The sequence below is a fragment of the Rhea americana genome, unplaced genomic scaffold, assembly GCF_003343005.1.
Source record: "Rhea americana isolate MKP2758 unplaced genomic scaffold, rheAme1 scaffold_175, whole genome shotgun sequence".
Taxonomy (NCBI): domain Eukaryota; kingdom Metazoa; phylum Chordata; class Aves; order Rheiformes; family Rheidae; genus Rhea; species Rhea americana.
This window is the reverse complement of record NW_028185872.1, coordinates 1,094,240-1,110,662: the sequence shown is the minus strand read 5'-3', so window position 1 is coordinate 1,110,662 and position 16,423 is coordinate 1,094,240. Positions and strand designations below refer to the sequence as shown.

At 44.4% G+C, this 16,423-nt stretch overlaps 1 protein-coding gene across 1 annotated transcript in view; it reads right to left on the bottom strand.

Annotated features, from left to right (window-relative positions):
- Positions 1-16,423, bottom strand: part of VPS53 (VPS53 subunit of GARP complex) — a 68,699-nt gene that overhangs the window by 50,804 nt on the left and 1,472 nt on the right. The window contains exons 2-5 of the mRNA XM_085301250.1: positions 16,301-16,368; positions 13,169-13,249; positions 12,001-12,050; positions 11,136-11,202 (exon numbers count right to left, since the gene is read on the bottom strand). Coding sequence (XP_085157376.1) covers positions 11,136-11,202; positions 12,001-12,050; positions 13,169-13,249; positions 16,301-16,368 — 266 coding nt within the window. The remainder of the gene's footprint in view (positions 1-11,135; positions 11,203-12,000; positions 12,051-13,168; positions 13,250-16,300; positions 16,369-16,423) is intronic.

The window sequence follows — 16,423 nt, the reverse complement described above, 5'->3', positions numbered from 1 at the left end:
TAGAGTAAAGCAAAGAGAGCACGACCAAAGAAACTCAAACTTTTTTTTTAAATCTTGTATTTGATAAATGATGCTCATTATTGAGGGATAAGAAGTTGACTTCTAAGATGTGATAATAGGCCTAATTAGTCAAGGTCTAACACAGAAGCTTATTACATTAACACTTATTCTCTCTCCCCTGTGAAATGGGAAATTGCGGGCTTTGAGAGACTACCCTTCGTACTTGCTCAGAGTGCATTTTCTATCCAGTAAATTCACCATGCTATATACAATAACTGCTCTCTTTAAGACAGTGAATCATGAGTTTTAAAAGCACTTTCTTATTGCTTTCATTATTTTACTAATAGAGGATTTATTTTGGACAGAAATTCTAAAGTCAAAACAATATCATCAGAATTCTCTTAATCTGACATAACTGATTTATGTGGTTAACAATATCTGCTAATCTTCTGTGGCTTGACACAGGGTTCACCTTGAGTTATTAACTTACTGGTCTCCTCATCAGTGCAATGTGTGTATGGTACCCCAAAGGGCTTACAAACTTTGGGTTATTATATTTCCTTTCCTAAAATAGCAGGTCATTTCAGGGGCAAAGGACCACTAATAAATAAAAAGACTGGATACATAATCTGTTGCGGTTATGTGAAACAAGGATGTTGAAATTAAGGTTGCGATGTACTGGAAAAATACCATATGACTCTAATCAACAACTGAGCCTGCAAGCTACAATTAACCCATCAGCATTATTTATTACAACTTCATACAACCTCCACGGTCCCTGAACTTCAGGCTCCAGCTGAGAAATACAGCATCAATAGGACGCTACTGCCCAAGAGAGGCAGGGCTATCCGTCGGCAACGTCTTAAGAACAGCTACTGTTACTTACTCAAGCTTCTTGTTTCGTGTTTCTCCTTGGGGTACCCTAGCTCCTCTGACAGCTGTAAATTTAGGAAAGAGGGCAGAACCGGCAACAGGGCTAGAGAATCTAGCCAAAACACTCTGTACAAGAGAGGCTTTGGCTCTGGTTCACTGGTCTCCTCCTCTGTTTGTAGCGTATTTATGATCTCCTGTCTCGGCATGGGTTCAGGACACCTTCCGGCTGCGAGAGGGAAGCAGGAGACAGCAAGGTGCCTCTGCCTGGCACTGCCTAGCCCCAGGGCCGGCAAGAGCAGGGCTTCAAAACAGACTTTCTTCAGCCAGTTCTTCTGAAGGGGAGAGGGGAATCTTCCAATTCAAGCACATGACAGATTTTTAACTAGCTCCATTTCTCAGGCAATTTGCATTTATACAGCAGAAGCTCTCTTGTTCTTGCGTAAACAGTAGTGATTAAATGTAGGCCACTGAGAGCTAAGGCGTGGGAGATGGAGGACCCAACTCTGTAGCTCAGAGCTGGAGCCAAGGTAAGCTGGACAGAGCTACGCAAGTTTTCATTAAATTCTTCAAAGTATGGAGGGAAAAGCATAGCAGACTAATGAACCACAGCTCTTCAACCTTCTCCACCTTGAGATGCAACAGGAAAACAGTCGAGCCACTACTGTAGTACAAAACTTAAAAATAKGAATTATTTAGAAAGATTGCCTATGGAGTAAGGTCAATCTGCACATCATCAGTTTTGTCACCTGTTTACATGAGGTCTTCCACACAGCAACAGTAGAAAGAAAATGCCCCCAAGCAAGAGGTGGGATGAGGCCAAGCCTAGCAAAACAACAGTGACGTGAATTTTTAATTGACTAGATTTAAGTGACACATCCTTTAAAAGCCAGGGTTCTAGCCACTTACAGTAACAGTCACATCAACAACAATACAAACACCATCAGCAACAATATTCAAGCCAAAGAACATTTTGGGGTGTTACAGTCAGTCTCTCCAGATCCCCAAGGCCATGGCAAATGGGGGGGATGCAGCATCCTCCTTCCCTTCCCTACCTCAGGCACAGCTCCTGCTGCCTCATCCTGCCAGTCAGGCCCTGACATTCCCTTAGTGGGTGTGTGTGATTTCTAAATACCTCTTGATTCATCCTTGTGCATGTACACAGATACTGAAGCATTCAGAAATACGCAAACAAAGGAACCTAAGAGGGGCCCTTGTGTTACTATAAAATGCCATTTAATTAGGGAAAGAGCAAGCCTTCAGAGGTATTTTGCTTGCTTGGGAAACTCTGAGCTTGCAAACTACTGAATTAACATTGTTCTGTCCCCAGTAATGGTTAAAATACCTTGATAGCTTCCATACGCTTACTAGTGTTGTGCTAAAAACATGCTAGTTTTATTTGATTCTAGCCAGTATCTATTTCTATTGGATGTTATTACCCACATCAGAAAGCTGTCCTCTACTAAGTATTTTATAGACACTTGACATCTGCCAAATTCACAGCATCCAAATGTATTTTTAATGTTACAAATCGGGATGTGGTCAGGATGCTGAGAACTTAATGCTCCTGGATCTATCCCCATCCTTGGATACAGGGTGTTAATGCTCCTTTCATTTGCTGCCACACTTGCAACCCAAATCAATGAAAATCTAGACCATGCCTAAAAATAAGTTCCCATCCCCAGCTCTCAAAGGAGCCTCAGCTGCAGAAATTTCAAAGAGACCCTTGTACATTACAACCAGCCTAACAATTTCTGCCACTAAACCCTCATACAAATGAGTCCCTTCAGTCTGAGAAGAGGGTGGAAACATACTTTGAATCTCAAGCTTGTTTCATTTTATAGAAAACTCTAAAGTTTTTACTGYTAAAGATAAATCACAGTAGCTGAATCCAGCAGCGTCTGGATGTGAGGCTGTCCGCAGCCCTCCGCTTCGTGCCCCGCGACGGCGGCACATCTCTGCTGGCAGTGCCTCTGCCCTGGATGCTGAGTAACTAACTGCCCTTGCCACACGCACACCTCCGCTCTAGCGCACCGCCACGGGCTTCGTTTGATCTGCCACCTTACACACTAAACTTGCCTAGGAAGCCTGTAATTACCGAGGGCTGGATTCCCATCTGTCTGTTGACAGGCTTGCACACTGCAGACAGTATTCCRGTCATATCTGCAACACGGGAGCCACGTTTGAATTACGTGGGGGGTAAGTTTAGCAACTGGCCAAGTTTTTGCTTCTCAAACTTTGCAAGATGAATTCGTTTGCAGGTTGAGGCCCTAGAGGCTAAGTATGGTGAGGAAAAAATGCACAACCATATCATGAAGCCCACAAATAGGGATTTATAAATGGAAATGATGACAGTTCATCAGCCATAGACATGGAAGCAACACAGCTGGAATAAATATTACCACATGGACACACCAAAAAAAAAAAGGGGGAGAGAGGAAAAAAATTAGTAGTATGACAAAAACTCCTGTCTGTTGTCAAGATTTCTATTTTCAAGCTGGGCTTCTTGATTTGCTGGCAGCAAAAACAAAAGAGCACTGGCTATGGGGCAGCCCAGTCTTACTCCAACTTGCAGTGCTTTTAACACCATCAAAAATAAAGCATGCCTTTTGCCAGCACAAAATGCAATCCATTTTCTAGCCCGAGGCTAGAGACAGCAACATAGCACATTTACTGCCTTTTAATATAGAAGTACAAGAGAAGGTCAAGCTCAGACTTGCTTCTGCCCTGAACTGGGCATTGCAGCAGATGGCAAAAGTTATGCCTGACCTCTTTCTACAGTTGCAGATGCCAGTTTTAATGGCCAGTAGCCAAAAGATTAAACAGCACTATTTCTTCTTGGCATGCCATTTACCTGAAATGTTCTCAGTAAACATGTTTTAGGTTAGAAAAAGCTTCCTGTGTCTCTTAGATGGGAAGAGCATCATCCAACTGTCATAATTCACTTGGGGAATGTCTCTGAATCTCACTTTTGATTTATTTTGGCAGCTCAACTTTTGTTTATTATTCATTGGCTACAAAAAGCTTAAGGATATTATGGGACTCCAGTAACTGGACTGAAGTCTTACAGAATCTGTGACATGGCCTTTTTTTCAAATAAAATTAAACAGCTGAAGACACTATTCAACCCTCCCCACCTCAAAACATGAAGTAAAAAACTAACATTTGTCTGTTCATATTTCAGAATAATGATCTACTCCTCAGAAAATACGAGATAAAATTTAGCCATGTAGGAGAGAATATCATTTAGAGACAGTGCCTGCAACATCAGGGACTGGGGCAGAGAAATGCCTGCACACACTTTTCAGACCTTAGGCTTAATTAGTTTTTAAGAGATCTTACCACAATTTTCCTTGCCCTATTGCCCACACAGACTTAGTCAATGCTACCTCAGCAGCAGAGGTGAGGCCCCAGCATTCGAGGTACTGTAGACACTCTTCCACGCGAACCACAAGTGCCCAGCTCACACACTGCAGCCAAGGAAGCAGTGTGCAATTTGATGCCTGGAAGACAGCATTTCAATAAATGCAAAAATAAAACCAAGAGTCTACAGCAGGTGACCTGAAAGCACTGACTACCTCAGTTTAACTTAAATCTTAACCTGTAGCCAAAACAGCCGTCTCCACACAAACAAGTGGAGATAGGAGACAAGGCTGAAGCAACAGTGCTGCTTTTTAAGCATGTTTTATGCAAACAGTGCACAAAACACTCTCTGCTGGCCAGGCTGACACTGCCTGTTACCCAGCACTTGTGGAGCTGCGGAGAGGACGAGCCGCTGGCGCCAGTGACGCTGCCTGCCAGCTGCAGCGTTTGATGAGGCTGGGAGGAGGGAGGCCAGAGCAGACCTCCCCGCTGCGGCTACGGACACCGCTAGCTACGGGGGCACTCGGGCAGCAGGGCAGCACCACATCCCACTCCCGGCCACAGGCGGGGCCCGTAGCACTCGCTTCCTCTGCTGACCATCCATCTTCATCTCCTCCTTCCTCCCTGTATCGATTCTACATAGTATTTCCTGATCTCTGTCAAAAGAAAGGGAAAAAAAAAGCCAAGAGAAAGTATTTCACATCCTTCCACCTATGACCTTGTCAAACCCAATAACCCGTGGACATTTTTCTACGCARACGCATCCTCCTCCTTCCACAGGCWTAAACRCTGCCAGACGCCGCGGCACACACGCAGGGCAGGGAACGCCGTCTAAGCCTCACCCCAGCTGCAGGGCCGAGACATGTTTATTTTTATGTGCAAYGAGAAAAGACAGCAATGGTTACCAAGGTAAGGGATGGCTAATTAAACTCTCTACTGATGTGCTGGGTTCAGGCTGGGCAGCAASAATATATTTATATTCTTTAACCACAGCAGCTGCCACCTCTTTTCTTGCACTCCTGTACTTAAGAAAAAAATATATTACTGTTCTCAGAGAGCAGAGCAAAGCAGTGGGAGCCAATCAAAGCAAACCAAGTTATTAGACCAGTGTCTTCAGCCATGAGACACACGCAAGGCTTTCCCAGTCCAGAACACATTCATTTCCTCCTTTTAGTTAACACTTTGTTGTAGCACGAAATAAGTCAGAACCCTAATGTACTAGGAGATACTAAATGATAAATCARGTTGCAGAGATAGAGGCAAAGGGTTAAAATAGCCTGAAAATACAGAGGCTACTTTATTACAAAGACATTTGGCTTGATAGGTGAGGTAACTTCAGCCACAAAAACAGCAAAGGCATGTCAGCAACTGTCAGAAAAAATATAGCCAGTCCATGTAGAAGGTTTGGCAATAAACAGAACTGAAGAGTGACAAATAAAAATGCACAGAGTGCATTAAATGCTCAGTGGAAAAATCTATGGGAACGTTTTATCCTACACTGTAGGGCAGAGAGGAAAGCATGGTGCAACTGGACTACAGCTCATAGCAACGTCAGTCCAGACTCCAGTTCAGCAGCAGATTCGAGAAAAACTTTACAAAGGAAAAAAAAAATCAGAGAGCACTGGCTCCCCAGAAAAGGCAGGCACRGCCTAAGTCGCACTGTTACAAGTGAACCACAGCAGCTTCTGCATTCCCAGCCTCTCCCGAGGCAGCAGAAATAGCCCCAGTCTGGGACTCCCAAGGAAAGTTTTGTTACACCCTGCAGTGGAATGTTCCACCCACGACTGTTGTTTCCTCCCAGAAAAGGATCATTAGTGAGATAATTTCTGAAGTTAACAGTATTGTCTACACACTTTACAGAAATATCGCATCAGGAAGGGGAAGCCAAATGAGCCAGATTATTTTAAGGCTTTTTGCATTTGGAGGAAATTCTAGGGCAAAGTTTCAAAAAGGCAGATGCTTTGAACTGCGAACTGCTACACGCTATGGAGAGGAGTGTTCCAGTCTTCAGTGCTGTTTAAAAATAAAGTCAATCAAATAAATACAGCCCCAGAAGAGTTATTTAGATTTAGAATCTGCTTTTTCAGCCACTAAATACTATTCCATAGGTACACATGTATGTGATCAAGACTATTTGGGAAACTGCTTAAAATACACTACAGAAAGCTGCTCTCGCAACCCTCTCGCGCACRCACTCACGCAGACTTGCTCGAGCGTCCTGACGCACGCGAACCACAAAAACGCTACCCTCAACAGCACAAGYGTGAGCGCTGCCGGCCAGCCTGGACAGGAGGGCGGCTCGCAGGGAGCATCACTGCTAAGCTGCAGCTAGGAGTCTGACCCTGCAGCCCCCCGGGGCCCCTTCTCCTGCGGGGGCTCGGGGAGCCCACTGCCACAGCTGTAAGCTACAACTCACCTCCGGCCTGACGGCAAGAACAACCCGAGGCACTGCTCAGACACCTCTCCTCCCTTGCCATCGGTTAACAGCAAAAGAGGCTGTTTGTTATCCTGATCTCAAAACCGAGGCTGGGCCCCCCTCTCCCGGCAGCTTTGGGAGGTGCAGCTCTCAGGGAGGCCGACTGAAGCACTACTGCTCCTCAGCACGAGGGGAGCCCACCTTGGTGGGCYCTCCTGTCAAATCATCCCTTCCTCAGAGGCCTAGAAATCTGTTCAAAGCCGAATAGCCTTAAGTTCATCTTCCAGACACCTGCCTGGCATCACTGCTTGCCAAATAGACTATCAAAAAAGCTTAGTTGATGATAACTCCCAGGCCCCGGCGCTCGCTTTAACCAACAGCCTGCMTCAGATTCCCGCTCTCCTGCCCAGTAATTGAAGCTGGCAGGAGATGGGAACAGACAAGGCCGAAGCTCCCAAATCAGCTTCTCCCCCCGCCACAGTGCACGTTACGGTCTCGCGCACAAGGACAGGAGAGGCAGCAGCCACCCACGTCCACAACCCTGCCTCTACCCAGCACACCCAAAGGAGGTACGGGTAAAACGAGCGAACCTCAGCAGGGACCCTCACCTGGCTTGCTTCAACTTACATAAAAACTTTTATTTACCACTGCATGCAAAGTTTATGTTTCTTTAAGAGGGAAGTCAAAGACTGAAAGGATGTACGGAGAATAAATGATATATATATTTTTAAGAAACAAGAACAGCTCTTCTAGCTCTGATACCACACAGCCAGGCAATTCTGGTTAACACTGATTTCTGTTTGCACTGTATGCTGTTGGGAAAGTATGTGACTAAAGGAGAAGTCTTTTGGAAAACTCCAAGGTCCAATCTTACAGTATTTACACAGCATCCTGAGCTCCCACCGAAATTCAAGCAGTTGCAACTGAGTTCCTATTTCCTTTTTAGAGGGCACACTTTCAGGACAGACTTACATAGCTGTTCCTGGGTCTCAGTATATTGAGAGATGCAAATACACTACAAGATAGGAATGGCTTTTTCAAAAGCTAGTCCATTGTGAGTAACACATACTACAGGCTAGAGATCTCCCATGGTAAGAAACCACTATACAGGGGGAAAGTATCTAAAGTTTAAATTTTTTGCTGTGGTGGTTTTGAAACTTTTTTGCAAACCTATCACAACAGCTGATTGCCAACTCCTTTATTAGTCAATGGTGGTTTGCAGCTCTGGTAAATACAACAAAATGCAAACTTCCACGTGGGCTTCCTAAGGGAAAGGAAAACACAGGATCACACTGTCTATCCCTGTGTATGCTTCACTCGTATTTCGCAGGGAAGTATGGGTCTTGGAACTACTGATTTCCTATAGATTTAACAAAGATAAAAGAGTTGAAAAGAGAATCTGTGTGCGCTCCCCCACAACAGAAAGGTCACAGCTGCAGCTCTATCCTGACAAGACAGCAGAGCCATTAGAASAAGACCCTGCAGAGCAAGGAAAGTCCTTTCAGACAGGCCCTGTTCAGGACAGCCAGCAACAGTCCAGGTTTTAAGAACAGAGAGAAGAAAGCATGGAAGATATTAGGGGAACAAATGAAAGGGACACAGCAGCTCCTCAGATGGATCACTCATGAGGAAAAAAAAAAAGCCTGAAAAAGGTTACAAGGAACTAGCTAGGTATGAATTAAATAAAGTGGACTCTGGGGAAGGTATTTATCATAGGACTAAACTMCAAACTACTACCAGAAAAGGTAGGGAAAGATTGGCATTGCTTTTGCAATGTTTACTGCTGTTACAAAAAAAACATCCTTACAATAACAGACTCCATTCCTAGCAAAGGATCTGCTTTTCTTAARGACCCCTTGCTTTTAGGCATTTTGTAGCAAATTCTTATCATGCACTGGGAAATGAAACCCTTCCTCTTCAAGTGTGGGAAGAGAGGCCTCTCACATCATAAAACTTAACATTTCTAAGTGTCCTTGATTCCAGTGACACATGTTGGTAGAACAAAGGCACTCTTCAGCACAGGAASAGGTGGCAGGTGCTAGAGAGCAAGGTTTTCACCCCCACAATCTGCTATTAACAGGGCTGTTGTGTGATTAAAGGCTCTCTCACTTCCCCCAGGTAGCATGTATGATGAATTAAGAGAGTACCACTGAGACAGCAATTGTTTCCAAGTTTTCCTGCTGGGTTCTTCAGAGCCAGAGAAAAAAATGCCACCTTAAACTAAAATGCTAYGTAAGCATGCCCCGATGCTGTAAGACAACCTGTTCTGCTGCCAGTCCATCCAGCCTGCTAACATCTCAGGCCTGAAGTTACTGACACTCCTTTGTCACTTTAAACCCTGACGCATGGTTTCCTAAGTCCTGCCACTAACAGTCCTGTTCCAGCAGTTCAGTATGAAACCCACACATGAATGAAATTGAGGACTTGGATTAGAAATGCTCAAAAGGTCCACAGCATTTCAAATATGAACAACTTTTTAGTGGAGAACTAACATTCTCAATAACCAAATGACTACAGTATTTGAGGAAGTCTGAAAGTGGAAAAAATTTGTCATGCCTCTGGGAGGCTGCCCGACCTTAGAGCACTCTGCATCTGCAGGTTTTGGAGTCTTTYTTTTAAACTGCACTTCTACCTTACACAGCAAAGCGAGGAAAAAAAAATATGAGCATTTGCAACTAAGTACAGCAGTGCTTGTGATTAACTGCAGTTCCAGACCACTTGAAAGGCATCCTACACAGACACCACACACAYGCATGTTTAAAGGATTAACTTGGACAAAATTTCAATTGGTTCCTTTATAGCCAGACTAAATGAAGGCCTGTACAAAGATCTGCCTCTGCAGCACTTCAGAGAAGGATACTGTCCAAAACCATCTCCACATGCTRTGGAGAACTTCAAAGGGAATACAGTGAGAAAGCACAGCTCTAACCAGCGCTTGCTGAATTTCCATAGTACACAAGCACTTTCATTACCCTGCAAGCCCAGCTGAATACAGCACTGCTTCTTTTACCTCTCTCACCACGTTCATGTCTCCAATCAGCAGGCCCTGAAGAAACATGGGGCARTTCTCACCTACAGCTCTTCTTGTTCCCTCCTTTTTGCAGTCTTCTCTAAACTTGTCACCCTTGTACAYGCCCAAAAGGCTACAAGAGCACCACCAATCATATCCAAACTCTCCCCCTCCAAGTACTGCACTAGTTTCCACTTCTGCCTCAGTCTCAGTAACTGCCTCCCCACCCAACTTCTCATCCCTGCACAGTGACCGCAGGCAGCACTACTCTTGGGTAGGRGCAGCCAACCTGCCCTGCCTTACGCTGTATCCCAAACACATCCCCAGCTTAGGAGCAGTACTTGGTGAACTACACAAACACTAAACTAGTTCTGCAGGGAGAAGTAAGCAACCCACATTTTCAACAGCAATATCAAGGCATAGGTAAGTGGAAAAAAAATCACTGAAGGCCACAGACCCTTTGGCAGAGTTAAGATTAGAAATGAAAAGCTGTTTGTTTTTTTTTTCCTAGCCCTAGACGCAACATTCTCCTCCAGTAAAATAAACTCTCTATATCTTTGTGAGTACAAGACTGCAGAAATAAGTCTGTTGGAAGTCAGCCAACTATGAACGTTTTAATCTGTCCTTTTTCTGTTCTCTGTTCTCTATGTCCAGATTGCACTGAAATTCTTTTTACACAACATGCATGAAAAATTGTGAGACTGAGGAAGAACAGCTATACTGATCRCTACCGCAGCAAAAACTGGAAAACGCAGGCAGTTTTGCTGGTAAGGGAATGATCATCCCTTCCCAGCAACCCATTCTTAAATCTAGCATAAAAAGATAGATCACTGTTGGTCCTGAAGAAAGCAGCAGGATTAACAGCTCAAGCCATTGATGTTCCTGGTCTAAAACAGAACAGATGCAGGAAACTGCTGCATCAGGTGATGTCTCAACATCAGATTAGGCACAGACCAAGATCAGTGTCCACAAATAGTGGCCACGGCCATGATGTTCAATACTGTACTCTGAGCACACATCCATCAAGCAAAATACAAATGAAAACCTGATTACTGACTGCCAGTTCATCTTGCATGAATCATTCAGCAATCAGGCTTAGTCACTAATGACGCAGGATATTTCAGTAAATGACCTAGTTAAAAGGCTAAATATCCTTTTACTGATCCTTACTCAATAGGAAATATGCTTGCATCTATTTACTCCTGTTCATTTGTGATTAGCTTCACAGTGGCGCAATTGCAAGCCTCCTGTTTCTGCTTCAGATTTTTAAATCAATTTCTCATTCACTTCTCTTTGCAGAGTGATCAGAAAGCATGTCAGAACAGCTGTTCAGTGAGCAGCTCACAGAGTCAAGGCAAGAGACRGYAGAAACACCTCTGTAACGATGACARCAGGTTCCTGCCTGCCAGAGCCTTTTCTCAGTTTAGTAGCACAAGATGAGAACCTCTGGCATGTACCGGGATGAGATGCACATACCTGCCTGCCATCCTGTCCCACATTGGTTTGTCCTCTCACTACTGTTCGAATGTTGTCATCCAGCCTCCTGAAGAAGAGAATCTATAATGTCAAACTCATTCTCTATATGCATGACTCAAGCAGTTTGTAGGAATCTTGAGAGCTAAAAAGACCAAATAAAAAAAAAGCTGGTGCTACCAACACTAGACTCACATTTCTCTCTCTCTCCAGGATATCAATACCTAATTTAAAAGTCTTGCTCCAAAAATAGAATTTTATTTCTTAATTTAATCAAGGCTTCTTGCATTTCTCTTCCRTTAGCCAATACCTTCAGCTTTTCCTCATCAAACTCCACTTCTTTTCATATATTACAACACTTCTCAGTGTTTTCAGGTTGGCAATGCCAGACTGCACAGACAATGCAAGTATTTCCTGTGCACTCACACTTTTACTTTATACTCATAGTACCAAAAGTGACAATAAAAAYTGCTAATTTGACCTCACAAGCAAGTGATCTGTTTCCTGATAGTTTACTCAGGATTTTTCTTTTTTTGTTATTTTCTCAGCTTTCAAACTGTACTAAAATGTGATACTTGCTGATTCTTAATTCATAACCTTTCAAAAACTCTACTTTACAACCCACCACAAGATCCCTGAAGGAAATTACTACACAGCTGGGAAAAAGCAAGAAAAAAAAATTAGTGAGATATTTTCATCTTTTCCCCCACTCTATTACATTTGAGCTTAAACCTATTCACATCTTCCAAGCAAATTATTTCAGATTATAGATAGTTTCTATACTATAGCTAAACTATATATAAAGAAGCCTTAGGTGACAACCTGACTGCTCCACATCTGAAATGCAATGAAATGGAAAAGAATTTACCTTATTTTCAATCTGATTTTGTTCACGACTTCATCGATGTTTGCCAAAGACTACAATACAAAAAACAGAATTTAAAGGCATAAAACTTTTCTGCAGCTGTGATACATCACAGCTACAGCTGTGATACCTAACACATTCTCAGGCATGGCACTTCACAAGGAGTGTAATAACACCTACTTTACTAACACAGGAACTGAGACACAGGGCATCTTAGCCACCCTTCGGGTCACATAATGTACAGGCTGCRGGTCTCAGAGGCTCCCCAGTTCCCCTTCAGCAAGCAGGGTGCAGCCCTCCTCTCCTCTCCTCCTTCACTGCCTGGGCTCTGCCTCAGCCAGCAGGAATTGCTCCCTAAATGCCATGGTGACTGTGACCTCTAGCAGGCAATGGCAAGAGGGACCCTCCCACAGAACCTGGAATCCCACCACACCAGGGTAGAGGAGGCCTAGCTGCTGTYGGAGCTGCACAGGGGAGCAGACAACTCCCCCCTGGCAAAGGGGAAAAAAACACAAATCAGCACCACCAGCAAGCTGAACAGGAACAGCTGAAGCCAGAATCCAGTGCTGCAGCACGTCTTAAACACAGTAAAACCTGTGAAGSAGCTACCCCACAACACCCAATCTTCAGCTGCAGAAACTCCTCCCTTCCTCAGTTGCTTAGTCCAAAACTGCCTGTGGGATTGATTAGGGATTCACAAACTTGTGGTTGGATACCACCCCACAATGGTATCCATGAACCATTTTTTTATAGCTCAAAAGAAACAACGGGATTAAAACACAGCTGACTAATGGCATTTCACATACAATACTTGCCTTATTTGGCTGAAACCCCTGAGAATTCACCAATGCTAAATTCACAACAGTGATTCATTCAGGAGTCACAGCAACTTATGAAATTAATTGCAAGAGAAACCTTCATATAGAAGTAATTTCCTTCTGCAGATCAAGGCAGGACTTTCACTCCAGCAAAAACTCTGGCTATAGAGTCTGTATAATGACAGTGAATCTCACCAAATGCAAATATAAGAAGTGATTATTACTATAAACTTGCTACTCGCGCTGCTGTTTAGAAGAAGAGATTTGGATACAGGTTTAAGCATGTCCTCTGTCATTTACCATCAACTTACCCCTCACATCGAGGGGAGGACAGTACTATGAGCACTACTTACTTGCTCAGTGGGAAAGAGAGTATTAATATATTCCACAGCATTGAAGTCTGCTCTGTCCAGTGGATCTTGGCTGGGAAATACCTGAAGAAGGGAAAGAAAAAACCCACAATTAATACATCAACTTTACACAGTACCTACCACTTTTAATCGCTGTAGCACTCGCTTCAGATCATGTTTAACAGCATTATTTTAAAGAATCTGTGCAGAGGGCAGCCAGGCCTCTGCCCAGCAGTAAAGGAGCTATGTTCTCTGGTGGTCTCTGACATTAAAATTCCTGCAGATATCCCTGTGTTTCTGCAAGGTGATAATATACATGCATGCTTCCAGATACAGCCMAAGCACAATCAGTCATGTGCAAGGAATTCCCAAGACACACAAACCATTATTTATGCATCCCAAACTATTTTGACACTTTTGTAGCTGTCTGCAAATGAAACCCCTGCTGAAGCTTTGCCCTTATCTGTGCTTGGGTTTTGCAAGGCCCTGTGGTGAGAGGCAGAGGATTTGCTACTCAGTCTCGTAATACGRAACATGATGAATTAAGAAGTGATTGTACAAGTCCTCTGGAGACTTGGGTTTTGCCACTTCCACATGAAAAAGAGCAAGAGAAACAAAATCTGTTGAATGATTCTTCCCAGTCATGGGAATGAAAAGAGCAGCTGCAGTATAAACAGATTTCATCTGTCCTCAGAGTAGCTGAAATGATGCAAATGAGGCCATCAGGCTTTGCACTTCGCCCCCACACACTAAAACATGCTGCATTACCTACTTGTTACCATGTTTGTTCCTTGTGTACGCAGCCATCTGCTCTGCCCTCCGTGATCAAAACCAGGACTACTTCACACAGAAGCTCACCCCAGTCACACTGCAGCACCACCTCTCTGTATCATCCCAGCCACTTAGAGCCTTCACAAAGTCATCATAAGAATGATTGATTGTGTGGGCACACACAGCATCTACATTTTAAAGAGTGAGAACAGTGGCTTTACAAGGCTCTTTAAATGAAAGCMACTTCTAGAAATAGGTCTCTTCAGTTACTTTCACCCAAAGACTAAAGTAGTTCCACAAGCACTTGGCCAGATCCAGAACCACTCACGTGGTCAAGAAAACTAAGGCAACAAGCAAGTGAACTGCAAACAGATCACACAGTCAAAGGGACAAAGTGCTGCTATCCCAACCAGTACATAACACCAGCTGTGCAGCGACAGATTTTTGTCCTGCCAAAATCCGAGTCAGCCCCTCAATTCAACCTGTCAATGACATCTGACTGCCAGATACRCTTCCCCTTCCTCTAGGAAGGGAGAAAATGAGCTAAATGATATTACAAACACCAAGAGRTTGCAGTCTCTCTAAGGAGAATCGCAGAACCACACAGTATCATGAAGCTTTCAGTTACAAATGACCACTACATCCAGGGTGCTGGGATAGCTGAAGCAGATACAGACACAACAGGCTGAACAGCAGAAGCAACAAGGCCACGAGYGAGCTGAATGCAGTAATATCACCAGGCACACGGATAATTTCACAGGATCCAGTGCAACTGGGCAAAGCACTAAACAAGCACGGCACTACAAAAACACCACACCGTGCACAGATCAAAAGGAGGTTTCCCCTCTCCCACTCYTCCTTTTACAAGCCTGGAGAGCTTGTCTTTTTTCCAGTTACTCCTGCAGCCAAAGAGAAACAGGAGGTAAGGAAGAGGCTTGGACATCAGCCCACGTTAAGAGCGTAAATGCAGTATCACAATCAGCTTTTCCTGCTCTGGGCTCACAGCTCCTGGCCATTCACACAGTGCCTGAGGGCACTCAGCTCCAACCAAAAAACTACTTATGTTTTACTAAGCTAACATTCAGTTGGAGCAGATTCATTCCAGATTCCCACAAGAGTTAAAAGCAACTCAAGCAGGAGGTGCGATGGAAAACATGGGCTAGTTGGGAACATGCTCTCAAACCATAAGACAGATGTCGATGCTGCAGGCAGCTGTAACCAGCTAATGACATTACTACTCCTAGGTCTTTGTCACAAGCTGTCAACCCAAACAACTAGCCCATGTTTTTGCTGGAGCAATAGCCTGCATGTGCTCCTCATCCTGCTTCACGTAGGAGTCAGCTGAGCAAGTTCTGCTAACTGTACCAGAATGTGGAAGGTTTTGCCCAAAGCAATGTTCACAGTAGTGACAGGACTACTGGTTGGTGAATGCCAGCTAGGAACTGAGGAACAGCAGGATGCAGTGCCATCTTCAACTGCCTCTTCCCAATCAAGATTGGAATAGCTACCTACAGTCTTGTTACCTGCTAAAACAACTCAGCCAGGGATGTGATGAATTTTCTATTGCTCAAAAAGCTCAAGTCAAAACCATCTCTCTCTAAAGAGAGATGTGTGAGCTTGAAGAGAAGCTCTGTGCTAGACTAAAACATCACTAGGTGACTTCTTCAGCACTTTTCTGGATAAGTTCCAGCTCTCCTTCAGGATCTGTATTTAATTCAGCAGTTCTCAAAGTTTCAGTAAAAACAACTCAACAGTTCACTGCCAGATGCACCAATCTCACAAAGAGACAGAACATGTGAGGTGCCTGCTTCGTGAAAACAGCTGAGTTCTGAAGTCTGTAACACACACAAAAGAATTCTCCTACCTTCCTTACCTTCTGATGCTGAGCTCACTTGAACGGCTGTGCCACCTATCACAATCTGTTCTACTGCTTTAGAGAGAGCCATGAAAAACAATCTACAAGCCCCAACACACAAGAGAATGAGAAGATTTATCCATGTGGTGCTTTGAGACACAGCTGCTATTTCTGCATACAGATTCTTTATTACAGGAAAGAGCTCTTCGGGTTGAGGGGTTAGCTGAGGCTGGCACACATTCAGTCTTAGGCTTCGGTGGAAACACAATTTTTTTCCTCTAGTTGTTGTGGATCTTTTCTGCTGAGCTCTAAGAGCCGCTGAGGATTTTGAGGGGCACTGGAAGACGTGAGCTGCAGTATAACATAGACTGTAAAACTGTAACATAGGGAGACTCTCAGGCCATACAGACTTGCAGCAAACCACAGGCCTCGCAGCATCGACCTCACACGCCAGACGCTACAGCCGGAGCTACCGATTACCTGCAGCGTTACGATAAAATACGAGTTACCTGCCAGCAACCGCACAGGGCGGCGACCCGCGGCTGCTGGCGACGGAGCACCAGCGGGGCGCCCGCASCTGAGCAGGGCCGCGGCCGGGGCCTCCCCGCAGCGGCCTCCCGGCGCAGGCCGCA